At 39.3% G+C, this 24,642-nt stretch overlaps 1 protein-coding gene across 1 annotated transcript in view; it reads right to left on the bottom strand.

Annotated features, from left to right (window-relative positions):
- Nucleotides 1–8,358: 8,358 nt before the first annotated feature.
- Nucleotides 8,359–24,642, bottom strand: part of lpgat1 (lysophosphatidylglycerol acyltransferase 1) — a 52,292-nt gene continuing 36,008 nt past the window's right edge. The window contains exons 7-8 of the mRNA XM_044329669.1: nucleotides 13,571–13,677; nucleotides 8,359–11,806 (exon numbers count right to left, since the gene is read on the bottom strand). Coding sequence (XP_044185604.1) covers nucleotides 11,655–11,806; nucleotides 13,571–13,677 — 259 coding nt within the window. The 3' untranslated portion in view covers nucleotides 8,359–11,654. The remainder of the gene's footprint in view (nucleotides 11,807–13,570; nucleotides 13,678–24,642) is intronic.

The following is a 24,642-nucleotide window of genomic DNA, read 5'->3' as shown; positions in this document are numbered from 1 at the left end:
TCGTTTAAATTGGTGCCCAAATTCTCGATGGTGATTGGCCGGCTCGCTTCATACGACGACTTCTGATTGGTCATTGCGATGATACAACTTGTAAGGTTGCTAAGCGCCTGAAAGCCGCGAGAGTAGCGCGGGTAGAGGACACATGTTCAACTCCCCTCGTGGTGGCGCCAAAAACACACCCAAACCAGAGGCTTTCTCTTTATTTGCGTTGGTTTCAACACTGTAGCAATCATATCCCAGGGAATAGAGTTAGGATAATTCATTTATTTGGGAAAATTGAAAAAGATTTGGAGTCTGTTCCACAGCATAACTCTGTTAGTTTGATAAAAGATGATTGATTAAAGGAGATTTTTTTTGCATTTATCTTCAACATATTTCTCAAGGTCTCACTGGAATGTTATCTGTGGCAGTATTTGAAAAGCTAATTAAAATTTCACACACAAGTTCAAAGATAAGACCGATGAGGTTTTCGCTCTATATATGAATGCACCTTAAATAGTGTCAGCAGCTGACTCTAAATGCACATTTGGGACTGAAACTTCTGTGTTGGTGTTATTTTACGTCTCAGGCCATTTATGTGTTTCTGGTACACTGAATTAATATTTTATTTTATTCTATGTATAGGGAAAGTATCAAATATCAAATGGGAAAGCACATATATCTGTGTTCTTTATCACGGAACGAAAAGGTAATGTATAAAGCCATATCTCAATGGAGTAGTATGTCATACTTCATATTTTAAGAATATAAAAAGGGTTTAAAAACAGTTAAATTCATTCAAAACAGTTCATTTTTTGAGAATGAATAGGAAAATAAGTATTATTTCACTTTTATGTGGATGTATAAATGAATTAAATGTATTTCATATGTTTAGTTTGAATGTGATATTATTGGTTTCGGTGTAATGATGACACTGACACTTTCATTGAAGTGTAAACATTGTTAATTATATTGTACATTTTAATATGGATGAGTGGTTGTTATCAAGGTAATAACTAAATAAAGTGTCCTTTGCTTTTTTCCAAAAACAAAATTCAGTGGCTTTGGGCTCCAGCTCTTAAGACGAATCTTGATTTTCCTTTCATGCTTGAAATCCCTTTAATTGTCTGGGTTATGTACAGAGGTGTATAATAGGCACTGAAACATTTTCTTCCAGCAGACACACCGGGACATTTTTCTCAACACGAAGTAAGAGTAGCTGTCTTGAAAATTAATTGAGCAAAGATAAGAATAGCTCACCGGAAATATCCATGGACCAAGTCATGTTTGAGCATAAATCAGAAGAAAGTTATGTGTATGTTATAAAATCTCCTCAGCCTAATTTAACAGACTTAACAGTAAGTCCTTTCAAAACAACAACCAAACAGCATTGTAAGTAACCATTTGCTGTCTCTCTGACTGACATGAGCTGCAGAGTTTTGTTTTCCTCAATATGTAATCCCCCTATTATTCCTGAATACAAGAAAAGGTCGCTGGCTGCCATCGGAGCAGTTTCCATGGCTGCATATTTAAGACTCAGGGGAAGCTGAGGGGCGTCTTATTGTCAGTGGTCATTTGATTCTACCAGCAGGACCACCTGAAGAGTCGCCATCTGAGAGCAGGAACATACAGCGACCACTTACTCTGCTCATATTTCTAGTACTCTTCCACACAAGTCATCAATATAAACAGTCTGCCCTCAAAGAACTGGTGTTACTGAAGAAAAAAACTCTGCAATGTGTGTCATGTCTATTTGAAACTTTTCATATTTAATTGGAATAAAGCACAGCCAAGACTGCTCAAATGATGGAACGAAAATAAATCACCAAGAATTATGATAATTTATTCATTGTTTAAGTCTATTATTAAGCAGAAATGTCAACAATCTGTTGGTTTTTGATTCTCCAATGTGAAAATTTGCTGCTTTTCTGTGTTTTATATTACTGTCAGTTCAACATCTTTGGTATTTGGACTGTTGGTTGGAGATAACAAGCAATTTGAAGATGTTACCATGGGTTTAGGAAACTTGAAAAGGGCATTTCTTTTACTATTTTTTTGACATTTTATAGACTAAATGATTAATCAAAACAATAATTAATTAATAATCAAAATGAAAGTTATGATTTTCAGACAGTTTTTCAAGAACAACTTTTCCTTTCTGATCCATATTCTGTTATTAGCTTCATGTTGGTTTCACAAAGACCACATTTAATCCATAATATGTGGTGCATCTACATAAGAATCTTATAGTTAAACATACTTATACATTAGATTAGATCTGGTATGTAACATGCACATCATCATCATCATCATCATCACATCTTTGATTCTCGGATCAGATCTAAAAAGAGCAAAGCAGCACTGGTGTTAGTTTAGGTGTAGCACTATCAAAGCATGACTTGAGCAAACCCTACATGTGATAGATAAAAGATTATTTTCCACATTAGAAAGTCAACTTTCATGTGTGATCCCTGCCTGAGATAAATGCAGTCTTTATCTCACTTCAAATTATCCTTTCATCCCTCTCCGCTCTCTCCTGCCAGTACCACACACTGACACCACTCACACCACCAAGAGAGAGTGAGCGCCCGAGCCGGTCTGTCAGTCTGCCTCTTCAAAGGTCACTCCTACAAAGAGCTGGAGGAGTTTGGAAATCAGCCAGGAACAGTTGGGAAAGGGCGGGGTGGGGAGCGGAAAACTGACAGCTAAAAACAACAGAGACAGTCAGGTGCCTGAGGCCGCCCTGACGTCAGCTGCCCCTGTTAAAGGCCAAGAGTTGAGAGGGAACGACAGGGAGGACAGACAGCTACATCCCATAATAACCTCCTCCCCTCTGCTGGGGTGACTGTGGTCTTGTAATGGGGGTTACAGGAGGGTTATAGTGCTTATCTCACCTCTAACACCATTTTTTTTTTTGGGTGCAGCTCAGCCAAAGATCTCAAAATAATAAAGGTAACACACATCTTTATAATCATACACACACCTGGGTGATCTCTGCAGCTGCACGAAATAAAAACAGTGATATAAAGCTGATAATAAAGATATTAAAGAAAAAGTTCACAATTTTTCAAGTCTGTCTTAAAACAACAGTCAGGCGCCAAAACAAACATCGAAACAGGTTTTGCTCGCTGTAATCATTCCTCCCGTTCATATTGACCATTAGAAGATCCCTTCAAATGTGTTTACAATGTTCTTCCCAAGTCTGTCTATGACTCTCAGTCCTGAGCATGTTCATTACTTACTGAAGACATAAAAATGGGTCATGATTAAATACTTTGATTTTCTAATAAGGCTGAATAATTTCTTTAAACAGCTGGGCACTGTAGTTTTTAGCAAACATTACTCCAACAAGAGTATATAGTGCATTTGTTTGGGACTATTTCAAGTCGCTGATTAATACACATTTGGTGCTCTAGTGAGTATTTATGGCAGAAGGATGGTGCGTATCGGATTGATTAAAAACAAACTACAGTGCCCACGTTCATCGCAATGAAGGAACATGTCACTGCATCGGTGCAGCTGATTAATGTGTTTTTAATAGATTTTGGACAACAGTGGAGGTTTGTAGCACAGAGAAAAAGCACAGTATATTAGACTTTGGCTACACAGGAAATATTCAATAGTAGAATCAATTCATTGTTGGTTTTGGTCTTCTCATGGGATTTGTTCACAATAAGGGTAAAAATATAGATCATTATCATACCCTCAAAAGGATCACAAGAGAAATCTGAGGGTCGCAAGATAATAATAATAACTTTATTTATATAGGACTTTTCAAAACACAGTTACAAAGTGCTTTACAATAAAAAAGAGCACATTTGACATGTAAAAAACTAAAAGCCATAAAAACTAAGCACATTATAAAAACACCTATAAAGTAAAATGAACTAAAATACCATAACATATAGTAAGCTGACCAAAAAACAATTTTAAACAAGTGGGTTTTTAACCGTGATTTAAAAGACAAAACAGAGTTGGCAGCCCTGATTTTCTCAAGCAAGTCGTTCCAAAGTCTAGGAACCCCGACTGCAAAGGCTCTATCCCCTTTGTGTATCTAATCTTGACCTTGGAACATCAAGAAGCGACGCATCTGATGGTCTCAGGGAGCGGGAAGGGACTAAGGGCAATTAGAGATCTGATAGATAACTTGGGGCAAGGTCTTTCAGGGCTTTGTAGTAATCAATAAAATCTTAACAATCTATTCTAAAAGCAAAAGGTAGCCAGTTAAGGGAAGCCAGGATTGGTGAAATGTGATCATGTTTCCTAGACTGAGTTAAAATACTGATAGCAGAGTTTTGGATGAGCGGGAGGCGGGAGGGGGATCTTCTGCTGATGCCAGAGAGCAGGGAATCACAGTAGTCCAATCGACTGGTTATGAAAGCGTGAAATCAGTTTCTAGATTTTTGGCAGAAAGAAATGGTCTAATCCTTGAAATGTTTCTGATGATAAAAACAGGATTGAACCAATGAATTAACATGTTAATCTAGGGTGAGGATTTGATCAAAAATGACACCAAGGTTTCTGCAATGCTGAGTTATTGAATGAGATAGTGAACTACCACTGTTCAAAATTTGGTTGTTTGCACTATTTTGACCTATGATTAATATCTCAGTCTTATCAGCGTTTAGCTGCAGGAAGTTTTGTGACATCCACATGCAGATGTCATTCAGACAAGTAAGCAGGTTGGCATTGTTCTGATAATCGTGTCCAGGGTCACAGTCTAGATACATCTGAGTATCGTCTGCGTAAAAATGGAAACTGATATTAAACCAATTAACAAGATAGTATTCATTTCCCCCCTTGTGAGATATTTGATAATTTGACCTCCTACAGCATAATAAAATATGATTCAAATGGAGCCATATGAGAGCGTAAAATGACCACGGTCTAACTGCACAAGGCTCATGAACATATAAAACTTGTGACAATTAGTTACAAGTACATATTGCTTCCTTTAAAAAGGTCACAAATCAAAAAGGTTGAAACCCATTGCGTACAAGGATCAGTTCACTAAAATCACAAAAAAAAAACATTTTCTCATCAAGCCATGCAATTAGGAAGTAATATGAGTAATAAGGGCTTTGTTTCTGCAAAGACAGGTTGCTGCCAAATCTTCAATGTAACTTTTTAATGCTTCTATTATTTTGTTTTTGGTACAGTGGAAGAAATATCAGGGACATCTCAAAATCTTGACACATAAAACCAAAATTATCTGTAACACAAGGGGAAAGTGACAAATTCTCTTGTAATTTGGGTGAACTGACACTTTAATCTGCTCTCGTATTCGTTTTTTTTTTATCCCTACACATCAAAATTCACATGTTTCTTCACTTTTGCTCCTCAGGCAAACAATGTAAAACCTGATGTGTTGACACAAGAGTGAGACATGTCATCATAACAACGCTGAGGGTCTTTGTTGTGACAGCAGGAGGGGCCAGGGAGACACTACGATGCCCGCAGCTGCTGCAGTGACATTCAGCCTGGCTCTCGTCTCCACAGCTGGATGTTTTAGTGCCTGCTGACTCAAGGGACGCCACCATCGCTGCAGCATTCACAAGGGAGCAGCCATCAAAGCATGACATTGAAGTCCTTGGGGAGCGGCACCCGTGAAATAGTTCATTGCAGGTGTCCTAGCAGGAACACTGGTGCCTCTGGAGCAGAGGACACAAAAAAAATTCCTCTGGAGACTAATTTGACTGTAGTGTAGGTGACCTTTGGAAGAGCTTTTGAGCAGAATTGAGGAGGAGGAATCTCCATGCAGGGTTATACTACTCCATCTGGACACCACACTGAGCTACAGCCCTGGCTCCTGTTAGCTCTTTGGTATGTTCGTGCATATTTAATCCCATTTTCCAGCTCACTCCCTGCCGTTTTTGCTTGCTTCTCATTGGCTGCCTGAAGAGCATGTTGCTTTCCAGGAGATCCAATGATTGGAACACACTTCTTTGTCACAAAAAAACATTCATGCATTTTGGTTCTTTTATGAATGTATTATGGGTCTTCTGAAAATGTGATCAAATCTGTTGGGTTGAAAATATACATAATGCAATGCTAATATTTGGTTTGGTTTGCCATTTTTACCTCAATTAGGTAGACGCAAGACCCAACCTCCTGGCTGATGATTTTAGGTCTTCCTGAAGAATCTGGAGGTAACCGTCCTTTATTATTCCATTTGCTCTCTGTAAAGCACCAGTTCCATTGGCAGCAAAACAGCCCCAAAGCATAATACTTCCACCACCATGCTTGAAGGTAGGTATGGTGTTCTTGGAGTCACCTTTCTCCACCTCTAGGCCTCACATTTTCTCCTCCAAACATATTTCTGCTCACTGCGGCCAAATAGCTCAATTTTTGTTTCATCTGACCACAGAACTTTCCCCCAGAAGGCCTTTTCTTTGTCCATGTGATCAGCAGCAAACTTCAGTCGAGCCTTAAGGTGCCACTTCTGGAGCACGGCAGCCTCTCAGCCCATGGTGTAAAACATGCTTGACTGTGGACACTGCTACCTGTGTTCCAGCAGCTTCTAATTCATCACATACCTGCTTTTTGGTGGTTCTCTGTTGACTCTTGATGATCCTGACCAATTTTCTCTCAGCAGCAGGTGACAGTTTGTGTTTTCTTCCTGATCGTGGCAGTTACACAACTGTGCCATGCACCATATACTAGACCTATAAATATACAAAGGAGGCAAAATGCATGAATGTTTTTGTAACAAAGAAGTATGTGTTCCAATCATCCCATCATAGAAGAATAAGAGCTGTAGAAATCATTGGAAACTCAAGACTGCCATGACATACATGTTCTTTACAAGTGTATGTAAGCTTTTGACCACACCTGTACAACTCCAGCTGCTGTGCAAATGTAGTCGATGGCACTCCACGATGGTCTCACTTTCCATTTATCCTGTGAATCCAACTATTTTAAGGCAGATTGGCGAGTTAGGAAAGGTGACACATTCAATACCATAGCAGCTGATATGGAGATATAATGTAACTTGACCATCTGTCAAACTGAAAGTCAGAGATCAGGCCTGTGAAGTGGCAGAAGTGCTGCTGGGAACACATAGTACCAGTTGTGACAAGAAACTATATTTATTCAAGTAGTATACTTAAGTATAGTTTTGAGGCACTTGTACTTTACTTGAGTAATTCCATTTCATGCTTCTTTATACTTCAACTCCACTATACTTCAAGGAAATACTGTACTTTTTCTTCACTACATTCATTTTACGGCTATAGTTATTTCAGATTAAGACTGAACATTAAAAAAAAAACATAAAATAAGATGCCTTCCCGACAATTTTGGTTTGCAAACTCTTACAGAAAAGCAGCAGCCGTGGGGCCCTTTTTCTTCTTTGTTACCTCAGTAATCATTTTATGCCCTCTCAGGTTTATCTTGAGACCCTTTGAGGGGACCACAAGGTTATGAATGACTGGACTAAACTACCTAGCTGTAAAATGCTACTAACACATTTAGAGCTGCAACGATTAGTTTACTGGTAAATTGTTTTAGTCATTTTTTAATCAAAAATGACTAATATTTGCTGGTTGCAGCTTCTAAAATGTGACGATTCGAGGCTGTTCTGTGTCATACATAAACTGTAAAGTAAACTTTTTGACTGTTGACCAGACAAAAACAAGGCATTTGAAGACATCACCATGAGCTCCACCGAATTGTAACAGCATTTTATAGACAAAACAATTAATAGAATAATCAAGACAATAATTGGCAGATGAATCAATAATGAAACCAATCATTAGTTGGAGCCCTAAACATATTAATGCATCAGTATTAACAATCTAACAAGGTACTATAGATGAATATATCAGTCACAGGGGGCATTTTCCTGCAGAACCAGTTGTACATGTTGCTGGCAATACTTTTGAATTAAGGACTTTTACTGTAATGGATCTTTACATTCATGTATTGGTACTTTTACTTAAGTAAAGGATCTGAATACTTCTTTCACTTCATCTGCTGCTAAGGTAACGAGATCTCTGCAGCCCTGTGCTGAGAGTGCACATTGACATCAGATTAGCTCGCTGTCAGAGAACGGACGTCACGGCTGAAATCAGAGCTCTGTAATATAAACCGGTGACTTTCAGCGGCCAGTGACTGACACCACAGTTAAACAAAACTGAACTGAGTAAACACAGGCTTTGGTTACCTGGACACCGCTGTCAGCTGGTACTTCAGTCAGTGGAAAATAGGAAAGTTGACATTAGCAGAAAAGAGAGAATCACCCCCCAAAATAAAGTAAAATCAAAGCTTTTCTCATCATCATTTAAAAGATACAAATACTATTATAAAACACCATTTCCTTCAAACAATTTTTACTTTATATTAAATGCATAATCTATATTAAGGAAAAGCAGTACACTGTTTGGATCTTTATGATGTTTTATTCCAGCACAAGTTTTTTGTGTTGTAAAATGGCTGTGTAGCTAGGAATTAAAGGAGAAGTACAAAATGGAAAATTACAGACAGTTCTAGTATAATTTGTTTAAATCCCTATTGTGTTTATTTCCTAAAACCACATCTAGGAAAACATTATTTCCCTGCCTTCTTTGGAAACATGGTCAAAACAAAACAAAAAAAAACAACGAAAAAAAAAAAGAAGAGGTGAAAAAAAATATGAAGCTTCATTTCAAGTCACTCTCACAATGGAGGGGAATCTGAAAGGGCCTCTGGATGAAACACATTTACAGCCTGATTTAAAATGTTTTTACCTACCCAGTCAGGTAGCCCTTTTTTTTGCATTTCACACACAGTTTCTACCAACAGTGGCACAGAGGGAGGGCAGTAACTACTAAAATGCACCTTTTATGCATTAGTTTATGACAATGATAATTGCTGCACCTCTATAATTTTCCTAAAAGCAGGCTAAGCAAATTACATATAATTGACCTCAAAAACCACAACACAAGTACATTTGAGAGAGAACAGCTGCGTCATTGCACGGCCCAACCAGATTTTCCCTCATAAGTGAAGAGTGATCCCTTCCTCGCTGGCTCAATTTCATCTTGAAACCATCTACGTACAGACGGGTGACAAATTAAAGGAAAAACCAGTACAGGCCTGAATTCTTGACCCCTACAGTGAGGGGATCCGGTGGCTCTGTTGTGCTGTGGGGGGCATTTTGCTGGCATGGTTTGGGTCCACTTGTCCCCTACTGTGATTAAACTTTTCTATCTTGATAGGAGTGGTCTCTTCCAGGATGACAATGCCCCCATCCATAGGGCAACGAGGGATCACTGAATGGTTTGATGAGTATGACAATGATGTGAATCATATGCTATGACCTTCACAGTCACCAGATCTCAACCCAGTTGAACACCTATGGGAGATTTTGGACCGACGTGTTAGACAGCGCTCTCCACCACCATCATCAAAACACCATATGAGAGAATATCTTTTGGAAGAATGGTGTTCATCCCTCAAGTAGAGTTCAGAGACTGTACAATCAATGCCAAGGTGCACTGAAGCTGCTCTGGGGGCACGTGGTGGCCCAACACCTTAATAAGACACTTTATGTTGGTTTTTCCTTTAATTTGTCTCCCGTCTATACAGTATAACAAACACGCAAAATGTTTGTCGAGAGGGAATGCAAGGAAACAGCATTATCAGGGAATGTGGTCTACCAAGATATCAGCTAATCCTGACATTCAAGGTTTCCCACTGGATCTTAATGATTTAACATCTTAGATGGTACAAGTCTGAAACCAGGCCCATGTGGCAGCCAGCTCACAGATGTAGCTTTAACGTCATGAAGCACGATTCCTGCACGGGAACTCAAAAAAAAAAAAAGAAAAAGAAAAAATAAAGAGAAAAAGAAAAAAAAATTTCCAGGATAACACTGAGAAGTGCTTAATTCTTCTTCTTCTTCTTTAAAAAAAACATTCATGATATTTTAAACTAAAATTCTCTGAAATTATCAAGGACCAAGAGAGAGAGAGAGAAAAGACGCTGCAGTCATTTCATTTCCAACAATGAAAACTCTTCCTCAGCTTCGTTATGTACAAGATTAAACATACCATGACATGAGGACGACAGTTTAAGTAATTTAAAATGAAATAAAATTTGACCACCTGTGGTGAATTGCCTCCACACTCTGACGTCACAGAGCAACACGACATGAATCATATTTATCAAAAATGGGGGAGAAAGACAACCACACACACTCACTTAGGCAGGTTATGCTGTAAATTTACAGTAATGATACCTATAGTTCTGTAAGCCAAAATCTCTATTTTAGAATGCTGAACATTAGGGAAGCTTTCTATAAAAAAAACATTTTTTTTTCCCGTGTCTTTTCCCACCTCAGCAACACTAAGCATATGGCTTAAATATTTGTAAAACTATGTAGTCCAATGGGGGGAATAAGAGTCTCTGCCTTCTCAGTCTGGCTTGCTGAGATGATCCTCGAGACAGACGTCTTCTCTGCTGTGTGTAGCTGCACATGGCTGTGTGTGCACATGTGTATTTGTGTGTGTATGCAAGTTGGAGAGCAGAGGGTGAAAAAGGGGGAAATCCACATAGAGGGAGTTACTTTTTAGGTTGATCAGACTGTAAAACTCTTGCCCTGCCAAAGTTTTTGTCTTCTTTTTAAATGTCGGCACCATCTCCTCTTCCTTCACGTCTGATACAGAAATGGTCCGTAATCAAGCGCTGCATCATTCGCCGCTATCCCTTTAGGCTTTCAGCAGGGCCGCCAGTGTAAACATGATCCCCCCATCTTAGTGAGCTCAGAATACTGTCTCGACAGATGGGTGGCCACAGGAAGAAAAAAAGACGAACAAAAAAAAAAAAAAAAAAAAGTCCCGACGACAACAAAAAGACATCAACAAATATGATGGCCGTTGTTGTGGAGATATGCGGGTTAACGGGAGAAAAAACAAAATAAATCAAAAACATTGACAGCTACCGTTCAGGAATATTTCCTGGGGCAGGGAGCAGTTAGGGCAGTATGGATCCTTAGTGCAATGAAGGCCAGAGGAGCGGCCGGCTGCGGAGCCTCAACGTTCATACGGCCGCTCTCTCTGGAAGGTGTGGCCAGCCGGCTCATCAGCAGGCTGAAAGAGAGGTCCAGTGGGCATCATCAACTCTCGCCAGGAAGAAGAATAAGGGCAGACATTATGCTTCTAGTCACATGTATACACTCACACACACACGACCATACACTCGTTAGACTCTGTAAAACTACTACGGCTGAAGCCTTGGGGGAGGGGAGGGGGGAAGAGAGAGAGTCCGGTCCAGAGCGTCCTCTGGAGGAGTCCTGAGCCTCATTTCATTAACTCTGAATAAAAAGTTATGTACGTGTGAGCATCTACGTGTATGAGGACGTGTAAACATCAAAATATGAGTCGTGACGAGTGTGAGAGATTATTCTGCTAGGCCGTTTGGAGCGAGTGTGTGGTGTTAGGGTTGTGTGCAAGTTAACTATGCCTGTGACCAGTTTAGTACTGTATGAGTTTTTGTCATTTGTGTGTTTGTGTACATGTCTTCATATTTTTTTTTTTTTTGTTTCCTGTTAAGTCTCTCCACTTATGCAAATGTACATTCATCCATCGGGGGGTGTGAGGAGGGGAGGGGGGGGCAAGTATGACGCTGGGCCACACACTAACTGATCCTGAGGCTTTTCCAATGGTCCGATAAAGACTCTCGCCTCATCAGTGCACTCAAAATAAACAGCAGTAGAGGTACTGGAGGACGCTGTACCACACGTAGCCGGAGACGAAAGCGAACGACTGGATAATGCACAACCACACGGGGTCAAGGGTCATCTGCCGGGAAACTGCTTCCTTCTGTCCTTCTGGAGGAGGGAATGCTCCTGTGGAGAAAGACGGAAATACAAACATCACAGTTTAACTTTTAAGGAGATGTCTTGATTTGTTAATCCTGGACGTCACAGAAACCTGATCTTGTAAAATCAAACTGATATTATAATTATTTTCAGCATATATACTGTATATCTTTGGTGACGGTTTTGACTTTTGTACATATTTGATCAAAATCATAATTACAAAAAAGAAGGAATTTTATTTATTTAAGTTTTATTTATTTTTCTGTGGTGACAGCACCACTAACGTTGGTGTTCTCCCAGGGGGTGAATTTTTGGTATTAACTAAAGGTTTCTGTTCTCCCAAAGTTCTCCGTACTTGGCTCAGAAAATGGACGTGATGTCACATTCATGATGCCCACTCTGTTCTGATTGGCCATCTTTCAGAAGCTGCATCTCGCCAAACTTCCCCCAGCTCTGGAAGCTACTTAGCAAACTAGTTAAATTCACATTATTTCCTTGTTGTGGCTTTATAGAAACCAATAAAACTGCATATGGTCATTTTCAGAATCTCATTGGCTATTTGAAGCACCAGTTATCAGCACAATCTGTTCCAAATGGCTTGGACTTTACACAAACGAAGAGGGGTAGGCACATTGGCCTGTACACGGACTCTCATTGGCTATTGTAGGCTGTGGACAAGGCATGGAAGCTCCTATTGGAATAAGTGAGGTGTCATCTGCCGAGTTATGACAGAGAATACATGGAAGATAAGCACATCTGCCGGCTAATTTGAAATGATGCAGCAGCAGTTTGTGGGTGTTTACTGATGTAATAATGTGTTTTGGACTATATATTTTTTACTGGATTAGATTGACTGGACTTTTGCCAATGTAACAAGACTATTTTTGTTTTATGGATCGATGGAATAATATGAAGCTTTATAGTTGAGTTGCGTGAATTTTGTAATTGTTTATTTGTTGGTGGAGTGACAGAGGCATTGATTGTACCTGCTGTTGTGATTCTATCTTGAAATGGTTGGCATCAATTGAATCACAAGGATCGTAGCTTTCCAAAGATGTGTCGCACGAGTATCCACTTAAACATAAGACTTGTGTATATAGCGTAGTTTGTGTATTTTACAGATCACTACTATCTTTGTCTTTTCTAACTAGCCACTCTGTTGGGAAACGTACGTATTTGCCACTTGCATTCTGTAAACACACCATCAGTAGCTTTGGACGGGACCGCGTGCAATGCATTCTGGTTGTTGTAGGATTTCCTCTTTTAGAGCGATAGGAGAATCTACAGCCCTTTTCTCAGTTTTCTCTTGTCAGAGGGCACCAATTTTGAAAATAATTGCACATTTCTATTTCATAGGTGACCTAGTTTTAAGAAATCATCACATTTACAGCAGTGAAATACCTCTTCAAGTTACTCTTAGCACAATGGGAGCTCCACAGTATTAAATATTTTAATGGGACAGAAGGGTTAAATCGCTGATTATTGAGTGTTCTTGTTGAAAAAAAATGCCGCTTATTAATTATTGTAGGCGATACAGTATGACGTCGGTAATGCACCATAAAAGTTGACAGTGTGTTTCTTAGCAACAGCCCTCAGATGTCAGTCAGCCGCTATCATGGGAAATGCCCACCCTGAGGCTCTGAGCTTTGAAGCTTTTTGCACAAATATTCCAAAGACTGTTGTATCTTATTTTGAATAACAAACATTTTACACAATAGCTGCAGTATCATTACAGTTCATATCTCCTCACGCAAAGGATTTAAAATTTCAGTTCGACTTTGAACGACGCACCTGTGTCGTAGAAGTGGGCCAGCAACTCTTCTTTCTCCACAAACCTCTGATACAGCCAGTCAGTTAGAGCCTCTGCCTCCATGGGAACCTCTTTTATAGGGTACATCCTGAAGGAAAGAGGAGAGACAAGCAGACAGAGAGATGAGACACCAAAAAAAAAAAGGATTAGTGAAGTTTCACTCAGCAGAAATGGTCTGCATTGATCCGTCGTGGAAGCTGCAGCCCAAACACAGGGTGTCAGCCGTGGTCCCTGAGCAGAGCAGTCTATTTCTAACTGGAGTCTGTTACAGCAGTCTGTGTGTTTGCTGTAGCTTCAGCTTGTTTTGGGAATTCATTAGCTGGCAGGATCATCAGAGTGTCACAGAGAGACAGAAGCGCTGAGGAGAGCCCTGACAGGACACGGTCAAGTAATGCAGCTTCACAAAATGGCTGTTAGGAGTGAGTGGGAAGAAAAATGCAGAGAAATCAAACTGAAAAGGTTTTGCCATCAAGAAAGTGAAAAAAAATCACAACTCTAAGCGGGAGCTGAGCTCAGAGAGGAGGAACATCATTAAATCCTAGCAGGTACGCCGTATTTCAACCCTGCCAGAACCGCTGTGCAAAGAACATTAGTTAGACTCGAACCAGGGACGTTGCGGACATGTGACATACATAGTAACCATTTGGCTACCATGGCGCTCTGGTCTATCTCGCTTTCAACTAACATATCATATTTGATGCTTCTGAGCAAAAATAAAGTATCGCACTTGGTTGTAACCTCTCATTGTGTGTTGTTACAGTGATCTGAGCAACATATACACATCAAAGTTTGGTTGTTTTCTTAAATGGAGGAAGAGGCTGTAAAGAATTGACCTAGTTGGTTATTGGTTATGATTGATGATGCTTTAGTAAACCTTTCACAGTCTCACCGATGACCGCTATAAGTGACAAATGTTAGTGACATGGTTTGACTTGAGTAAATGTTACTTCAATCAACATTTTTTTCTTGTGTTATTTACTGTTTATGAGCCTACAGTTGCCGCCAGTTTCACCAAAAACCGCACATTTGATCACTGTAATGAGCCGTCATATTCAGCACCTTCACATTTCTGATAAAGTTTTGTAACAATTTATCAGCTCAATAAAAATAATGCAGTTCAATACAAAAGCCCCCCATACCTTCATAAAAAGGTCATAATGTTCAGTTTTTACTTAATCTGTTTTGCTAATCTGCTGATTTATTGGCTGTAGTTTGTGGTGTTGTTGACTTATATTGGTTGGGATGGACAAAATATTAGAAACACCTCTTGGTATAAAGTAAATATAAAAGAAATCAACACCTAACTCTGCAAAGTAACTATTCACGTCAAATATTTCTTCATTTTCAAATAGTCGTAGTTAGTCTGAAAAAGAAAACGTGTAATACATCCATATTTGAAGCAAATAAAAGGCCAATATTGTGTAGTTGTTTATTTTTCAAATTAATAAAATGTCTAGCTGGCTGAAATGATTCATTTTCACAGCCACAAATGAAAAACAGGGGGGAGGAGGGGGTGTGGAACCCAAAAACCCAGAATGATGCACTGGTTTGACACTGTGAAAACAGTCCTTGGCCTGTGAAAAGGGTCACTTTTACAAGCCCTGATGAGAGTGTTAATGAAATCTTACTTCTAGCCAGAAGGGGTCCCTAGTAGGCTGCACTCCCAGACCGCCAGCTCCTGTTCACCTTCAAATAGAGGTTACAGTCTCCTCCCTCAGAGAAGCATTTCCTCTGCACTCAACATTTGTTCAATATTCCCCGCTAGATAATGTCCACTGTAAAAGTACATGTGCAAAAGCTCTGGAAGAGGGAAGTAATAAGTGATACAGTATTGATTGGTAAAATGATCAATGTATATTAAAAAGCAACCTATATAAGGGCAACAGTTCCTCCTATCAGGATGATGTCTTGTCTTTTGAATGCTGATTAAAAACATCGGCATATTTCTCCTGATTTGTTGAAAATACAAGCAATTCCTATAATTTCCTACAAAAGTATTTACGTGAAAAACATTAATATTACAAAAAAAAATATAGAGCGTAATCTGGAGTAGAGCTGACAACATTTAGTTGATTAATCAATCGACAGAAAATTAATCGACAACTATTGATCATTTTGAGTAATTTTTTAAGTAAAAATGCTAAATGCTAAATTCTCTGGTTCCAGCTTCTTAAATGTGAATATTTTCTGGTTTCTTTAGTCTTCTATGATACTGACCTGAATATCTTTGGGTTGTGGACTGTTGGTCCGGACAAAACAGGAGATTTTAGGCGACATCTTGGGCTTTGTGAAGCAATGATTGACATTTTTTGGCATTTCATAGACAACTAATTGATCAGTCTAGAAAATAATTGACAGATGAATTAATAATGAAAATAATTTGTATAATAATCAGTTGCTGCTGTAATCTGGAGTATTCCCCCAGTAGTGTTTGTTTTGAATGTGCAAGTTTAGTCTGAATAAAGCGTTTAAATTAAACTAAAATTAAGATTTTTATTCTAACTGAGCATTCATTCTCATTATCAGTGGTCCAGAATGGAGCGTCCATTAATCTATTAATTATTTGACAGTTGCAGCTTCTCAATTGTGAGCATTTTCAGTTTTTCTTTGTTCTTTTTCTTTGCTGAAAGTAAACTCAATTAGAGTTGCAACAATTAGTGCATTAATCGATTAACTGATTAGTTGCCAACTATTAAATTAATTGCCAACTATTTTGACAATCAATTAATTGTTTTGAGTGATTTTTAATTTAAAAAAAGGTCCAAATTCTCTGGTTCCAGCTTCTTAAATGTGAATATTTTCTTCAGTCCTCTGTGACAGTAAGATTAGTATCTTTGGGTTTTGGACTGTTCGGAACAAAAGTAGACATGTGAGGAAGTCACCATTATCTGACATTTTATGGCCCAAACAACTGTTGAGAAAATAATCGTTAGATTAAGTGATAATAAAAAGAATCGTTATTTGCAGCCTTGAACTGAATGTTTGGGTTTTGGGCTGTTGGTCGGACAAAACAAGCGATATGAAGAAATCATGCTGAGTTTAATGAAATTGTGATAAAAAAAAAAAATTCCACGGTTGACAGTAATTAAACAATTAATTTAGAAAATAATCTGTTGACTAATCAGTGATGAAAATAACCATTAGTTGCAACCTGAGTGTAAAAAGCTCCTCGTCAACACAGCTACCGTCAGATGTCAGATACTGTGAACTGAAGCAGTCTGTATGACCAAATCAGGAAAAGGCTTGGCCTGCTTGCTCCACAGACCAGAAGAGCAGGATCTGATGATTCAACACAGACTTCCGTTTGGTTCATATATTTATTTAAGAGCATATCTACAGACTCTTCTCCTCATTATCCAGCAGTTCACTGTGTGGGTGTTTCTCTGTGGCATGTCTGGACACAACTTCCTCACGTCACCGCTGAAGGCTCACAAGATCCTGTAAAAAGATGTCCCTAGCAAATTCAAGATAAAAACTGACTGCTATCATCTGTTAAAGCTTCTAATAAAGTTGACTTTTAGAAGATAAAAAAGATTTTGACCAACAACAGCACTGCCGCCCTCGAAGACCTCTAACTGCAAAAAACTGGAGCCGAGCTGCTGTGGCCACCTGATAGGGTGATTAGAGGCCAAAGCAAGACGCTACACCGAGCTTCTGCTACCGTGTCTGCAGATATTGGGTGTCTTCCATGTTACTGATGTGCTATAGGAACTAACCACCAGTATTAAAATTGACTGCTAAAAAAGGAGGAAATAAGTGAGAATATAAGTCCAATTAGACTGATTTAATATATGGACAGAAAGTAGCAATTAAAGCAAAGGTTAAATGAAGCATCAGAACATTAAAAGCAGTGTTTTCCTATATGTGCCTTCTAGTTGTGGTGATTGGTGGTGATCTACGGTGTTGGCTCCCATTAAGAACATTTTTTTTGTGTGAAAAACTGAGTATTTGTTCACAGCGATGACTGGTGAAGGTGTTACCATTAAATATAAGTGAATGAACGATTAAATGTATGATCTAACGCAACGTGTGCAAGCCTTTCACACCTGCTCCGGTGTAGGATGCCTTCCAAAAGGCCCACCCTGCTCTGAAATGTAAACAGATAGCTCTGTAATCCTGGCGAGGGAAAATAGGAGCTGCCTTGAGCCACTTATTGGAAGGTTTGAGAATTTAAAGGCCTCGGGTAGCAGGTGGCTGCCACGACGCTTTTCTGCAGCTGAAATATTCATGTAGAAATCAGGATCTTCTGGTGTCTAGAGCAGCTGCACAGGCCTGTGGACAGCTGAGGTTGGAGGAGGCGATGCTGATTCAGGTCCAGAGAAAAAAAAAAAATCAGCACAGTGTGCTTAGATAGCACACAGTATGTTCCTGTATCTGCTGCTTTCATTGGTTTATCAGCCAGGTTTGTTTAGAGAAGAAGGTCTGCGGTCACATCGGTAACAGTGGCGAGAGACTCAACCACCTGCAGCAAAAATTAACCAGGATAGGAAGTGGATAAGGTTCATTTCTTGTGTCGCAAACACATGACTCCATATCTTGCTCCAGTCCTGTGGATAATTTCAGATACCTAACTATAGTTGGAACTAACAAATACCGTCTTTATCAATTCAACTGCTGACTATTTTTTCCTGATTCATTATCAAAATCTTTTTTGTCGATACATAGATCTGTTAATCGACTAATCATTTTAGCTCAAAGGAAAACTAAAAATACAAGTTTATCCAACCAAAAAGCTCAAGAATTTCACAAACTAAACTCAGTATATTAACATACAAGTTAAAAGACACTGAATATTTAAGTTGTTCAAAGATATTGTGACCGACTGGATGTAGAAGTATTAACGCAATATAAAAAAATAAAACTGTCAGATACTTTGTCAAATTATACTTGTCACATTTGTCTTTACATATTAAAGAATGTATTTTATCACATTTCACACCTTCCACCATGGGGGTTTTGCTTACAATCCTTAAAAACAAATTACACAGTCGCCTCAATTGAAAATGAATCTGCCTTAACCCGGTGAGGAACTAATAAACTGTACTTTATACTTTTAAAGCCTTAAAATATAGATGCGTTTTTCCTCCCAGAATGTACAGAAACCCTGGAGAGGTGGTACAGATGTCAGGGCTTTTAATTGGCTGCTGACATGTACTGTAAAAGGTTGTACAAAAGTTCAAGCTGCACCCAACATCAGCGGTCTCATTTAGGTTCACAGAAAACAAACAGACTTTGATCAGTCCGTGTACATCTCTCTTGGAGGGTTGAATGTTACGAGGCAAACAGTCGGAGCAGCTAACGACGCTCCGCTGCGGTCGTGTTTGCAGTACTGAAAAATGGAAACATTCCACCCTAGTGTCAATATTGTGCTGGGTGAAAAGAAACAGGAGTATGGTGGTATTTGTATTTGTTGTGCAAAGAGGTGCAGCAGGCGTGCGTAACAGTGTGCAGTGTGCAGTGGTGGTGGTGGTGGTGGTGGTGGTGGTGGTGAGGAACTGATGGTGATGTGTTGGCGTGGGGCCATGGAGGCGTTCTCATTTCCACCCTAACCCACTTGGCAGCGGCTCGCTTGTTAACCTGACACCCTGGCTCGCAGACAGACAGACAGCTGGGGAGAGCTGCAGTTCCTCCTGTCAATAACCTTCAACGTCAGACTTTTACCACGTGTTGACCCGCGCTGCATCACACAGATGATGTACGTGCTTACACGCGAGTGATGCCGTAACATTAATGGTCGGTGATATATAAAGTTTGTTGAATGCAGACCATAAATCTCAAATACAGTTAACAGATTTTAATTGCGGCAGTTTTTTTCCCCTGGATAGTTATGAATGTGTTTATTCGTTAGAAGAAAGACAAATTAGTGTGTAAACCAGGCAAATCAGAAGCTTCTGATCCTTCATATTTACTGCCTTGTTTGAACCACTTAGCTTCTGTACAGCTCTTTTTCTTAAGATATTGTTTCCCTTCCTAACTAGGCTAGGAAGCTAATTAAATTTGGACTGTGGCAGGAGAAGTCTGTCCACTCAACAAGCCTCTTTGGAGGGTAGCCAGTCATTGTTTGGGGACTCTATTCAGCCCTAAATCTCACTGGCTGTGAAACTGTGAGAAACAAAGAGGCGCCCTGGGAGGCCTGCTCTCAGGCACAATGTTGCAAAAGGTGAATATTAAGATTAGCAGCCAGTGTGGCTCTGGGACCAAAAGACTTCTGTCCTGCTCCTTATCTTTTTCTAGTTAAGATAAGGGTCCTCATTTAATCCAAAACAACCGTCTTCGAGTTCATTCTCTCCATCCTCCTGTGGAGTTTTGGTCGATCGTACCAGCTACAGCAATGATTAGACAATGAATAAGTATGACATTATCTGTAGTATGTAGAAGTAAACATACAGCTGGTTTATTTGTTTTATACTGCATCAACAGAGATGGGAATTCCCTACATAAACCAAACACTCCACATGACCCTTAAGGGTTCTTGCTTGCTGAATGCCAAGAAGTGCTTATCTGCAATCAGAGAGAAGTTGAGGGACCGTAGGAGTCCCCTCGTTAATTGCTCCATTTAGTCTTTAATCTGTTTCCTCTCTGGCTCAAGGCTGTCCAAGTTCCAGGAAGTGGTCTTGTACAAAACAATGGAGGAGGCAGAATCTCCTCCAGCAGATGTAAAAAGGCTCAGCCAGAAGGGATAGAGCTGAGAAAACTATCAACATGTTGATACATAATACTTCCTGTTCACATAAAAAAACATATTCACAATACAGAGGAACACTGTTTTTAATACCTTCTCATTTCTGGACTCCTCAACGTGTCTGATCGCTAACTTTATCTAACAAAACTTAAAACAGTCTGTACACACTTTTCCCAGTTGATGTATTAGATACTAATTATTCTTCCTCTAATGAGTGTTCACATTATTGCTCAGTGTGCCAATCACAGGGTTTTTATTACGTTCCACAATTAGAAACAACTTCTAACAGCCTCAGCGCGCACTGTAAGCTAAGCACAACTATCACAAGTATCATCGTTATATCTTGGTTTCAGAAACCCGGATAAGATATTGTGGTTTTAGAAAGCTGGTGATCTTTCTTCACTATGTGCGCAGGTGCGTCATCAATACATGTTGCTCACTGTTTAGTCAGAAAAACAAAAAAATAAGATCATAATTGTTGGGTTCAACAAGCTGAAATGAAAATCAAAGTCTGACTCTTGTAGAGCATAAACTGTATCTTCGCTCTTGTTTTTTTTATTATTACTGGTGATCAGATGGAGAAGCTAAATCAAGCAGAGTCTTCAGTTCAGGCTCCCTAAAACTGTTGAAATGAATCAGTTGGTACAGAAATGTGTGAAATGATGAGGAATCAAAGACGCACCTGCATGCAAATGATCAGAAACTTGGATACTGATCATGTATACAGGGATATAAACGATCAGGTTTCTCTATGATCCGTGTCAACATCATGCAGGATTATAATCTGCATGTCAAAATACTGAATGATTTGGCGTTTTTCAAAGGAAGAAAGTTGTTGTTTCATGAGCTACACCTGCAACGATTAGAATGACAGAAAATAAATCAAACTGTTTTGACAATAGATTCGTTTTTTTGGTCATTTTTAAGCAAAAATGTGCAGTTTGCAGCTTCTTGAATGTGAGGATTTGATGCTTCTCTGTGTCAAACATGAGAGTAAACTGAATCTCTTTGAATTTGAACAGTTGATCAGACAAAACAAGACATTTGAAAACATCATGAGCCCTTTAGAAATTAAATAAGCCAGTTTTCACTGTTTTCTGACATTTTATAGACAAAATGATTATTTCTTTAAAAATATGATCCACTTGATTGAGGAAGTAATCAGTAGCTCACTAAAGCCGCCTTGATGACAAAGAAAAAATGGCCTGAATTAGTAATGTGTGGGAGGAAAACCCATTGTTTACTTTATTGTAAGTGTGTAAGACCAACAGATGTCAGTTAACCCTAAAGTAAACAACCGCTGCAGGGAAAATCCCGTCATTATTGTCATCAATGTCATCATGTTATTAAGTACATAACATAATGCTTCCAGCTAATGTAGAAAGTTAATTCATTCTGACTACTATTCATCATCTGACAGTCATAAAATAATCTGTTGTCTGTTAAAGCTGCTACTACTCCCTCAAGAATGTGTTTCCGGTTGCACATTTGACATAAAAACTGAATATGTGTCACATCTTCCACATCGGTCATACAAGAGGTTGTGATATCTGTTTTTATCTGTCTTTATTTATGCCTGGTAGGATTACAAGGATATAGTTTCCTTACATTTACAATGTTTTTACAGATAATATTTAATATTTTTATCATGAAATCAAACTTTATTTTTGATACTATTTATTCTTTTTTTCTCCAATTATTTTTTAAAGCAAAAATGACAAACATTTGCTGGTTGCAGCTTATCAAATGCGATGATTTGCAAATTTCCTGTGTCATATATGATAAACTTAATATTTTTGTATTTTGGACCATTGATCAGATGAAACAAGACATTTGAAGAGGTCACCATGAGTTCTATAAAATTATAACAGCATTTTTTTTAACTGTTTTCTGATATTTTAAAAGGCAAAACAATTAATCGATTAATTGAAAAAAATAATGTCAGATGAATCACTAATGAAAATAATCATTAGTTGCATTCCTGTTAATCACCTCTTTACATAGTAGTTTTCATTTTTCGTGTTGAGTCCACCGTTCCTGCACTGGATTCAGATACCTGAGCACGAGCTATTCACAGGAAATGATAGAGCGTGTAATCCACAGCAATTTGATATCACTGATCTCAGCTGCGCTGTTTACTCTTCGCTGTCTTTACAATGTATCAGAGCTGTATTAAGGTACAGCGAATGCCAACGAAACATCCTACTGCTGCCGCCTGGGATTAAAAACATTAAACTGGCGAAACATCATCAAAACTGTGTCGACTAAATAATTTGAAATTTTTGTGAGGGAGTAACAGAACAAGGAGCGGCAACACACTTCCAACCCCTCAGCAAGGTAACCGACTTTCCTGTGACCTGCTGCTGTGTGGAAACCTGCTTGTGCCGAGTGCAACATGACATCAGACTGCAGTTGCAATTATTCACAACGTGAGTATGAACGGTTGCGCTGTAAACACACAAAAACACACCGGTTGCTCTTGCATTGTATTTCTGACTAAGCAGCTATTCAAGGAGTGTTTCCTGTACTGTTACACACTTACTGTTACCACATTAACAACAGGTGTCAACACGTCAACCGGGGCAGAACAGTCAAAGATTACAAGTTAGTCTTAGCTGGGTCAGCTATGTGACAACATGGGTGGGGACGCGCAGACTTGCTCAATGACACTTCAGAAGACCAGATATTAACCAACACAAGAGGCTGAACTCGGATGATTCATCTAAAAAGACGTTTTCTAACTCCTAGATATTGATCACCAGCTAATAAACATCTGACACCATGTTAAAGCTGAATATTCAGCTCATGTGCCTTCTACTACTTATTCTTTGCCCCTCTTACCCCCCGCTTTCACCTCTGCGTCTATGTGGCTAGTGCACGCTTTCACCTGGTCACCCCGACCATATGCCTCTGACACAGTGTTGCTGTTGTCGTTTGAGGACACGGTGGCGTGATGGAGGGTGCGGGGCGGGGGGGGGAGCAGTGTAGAGGTTAATGACAGTCTAGCATGGGTGCATCAACCTCTTATCAGTACAGAGGTCAGGAGAAATGTGTCATAAAACCATCACAGGTTGATATTGACTACGTGGCTTTATTTTTATTGACTTTATGGTCACAGGTGTCAGCGCAACCCGCTGTTCATGTTTGAGGACAGTTTGAAGCTGTAAAGACGTAGGCGGCTCCTCCCAAAGATAAACTGTCCATGAGAACAACAGATATGTTGTTTTAAGGCTTTATATAGAGGTCAAAGAATCACATAGAGTGAAACTGGCAGCACATTGTACTGTAAAATAAGGTTTTTAGGACTCAATTACTGACAAATGTATTTATAAGATTGAGATTATTGCAGATTAAACAGCACAAGATTTTATAAAGTTGTTCAAATTGGCTCGACCAACTACAACAGAAATAATGATCCTTATAATATAGTTTTGTTACTTTACATTTTGGTGATAATATAATATTATGTACTTCTAATAGGCTAAGATTATGAACGCAGGACCTTTACTTGTAGTGAATTACTCCTACAGTGAGGTTTTACTATTTCTGCTGAAGCAAGAGATCCACATACTTCCTCTAGCCGACACCTCTTTAGGAGAGTTTTCTGTGGAATGAAGTGAATACAGATAAGGGGGGGATTTGTTTCCTGTAATGGGTTTCTATGGTGAAAAAAGTCCTCTGAAGACCCAAAGCTTTGAAAAAAAAAAAAAATCCCTCTACTCATTCATTATCCCGAGACACCATCTCTAATTACCAAAGCACTCATTACACTCGCAGGTAAGACTCCCGTGTGAGAGATATTGATTGTGGGTGAGGTGTTGAATGAACCTTAAACACAAAAACGGTAGGAAATGTTGTGTGATTTACAACAACAAGGAAATACAGACTTTTTTCCCCAACATGCTTAGAAGGGAGAAAAAAAAAAAAAAAATCTTAGGAAGCGGTACGGCTGCAAGCTCAACAATTCTGTGTGTGGGTCTTGTCTTGTCTCCCAGAGAAAGCCAGGTGTGCAGCTCGAAAGCATCTATGTGATGACCAGGCAGACTCTGACTCCATAAATCATGTCACCTTTCAGACATTTTCAAACAGCAGCTTTCAGAAAAGCCCACAGCAGCAAAAAAAAAAAAAAAAAAAAAAAAAACTGAGAGAAGAGGGTGCATTTAAAAGAAAAGGATTTCAACGTATTTAACACCCACTACTGCCCTCGCTCGGCCTCTGTACACCCACCTAGCTCTCCCATCTGCCATTCACGGAGGGCTTATGATGCTGCAATCTGGGAGGCTGAGATTATATGGGGGAGAGGGCAAGAGACAGACACGTACAGTGAGGGAGGGTGGAGCTGAGGGGTGAGGACTGGAGGCAGAGAGAGAG

Source organism: Thunnus albacares, chromosome 16 (assembly GCF_914725855.1).
Source record: "Thunnus albacares chromosome 16, fThuAlb1.1, whole genome shotgun sequence".
Taxonomy (NCBI): domain Eukaryota; kingdom Metazoa; phylum Chordata; class Actinopteri; order Scombriformes; family Scombridae; genus Thunnus; species Thunnus albacares.
Note: the sequence above shows the minus strand (reverse complement) of the source record. Positions and strands in the feature narration are given on the sequence as shown.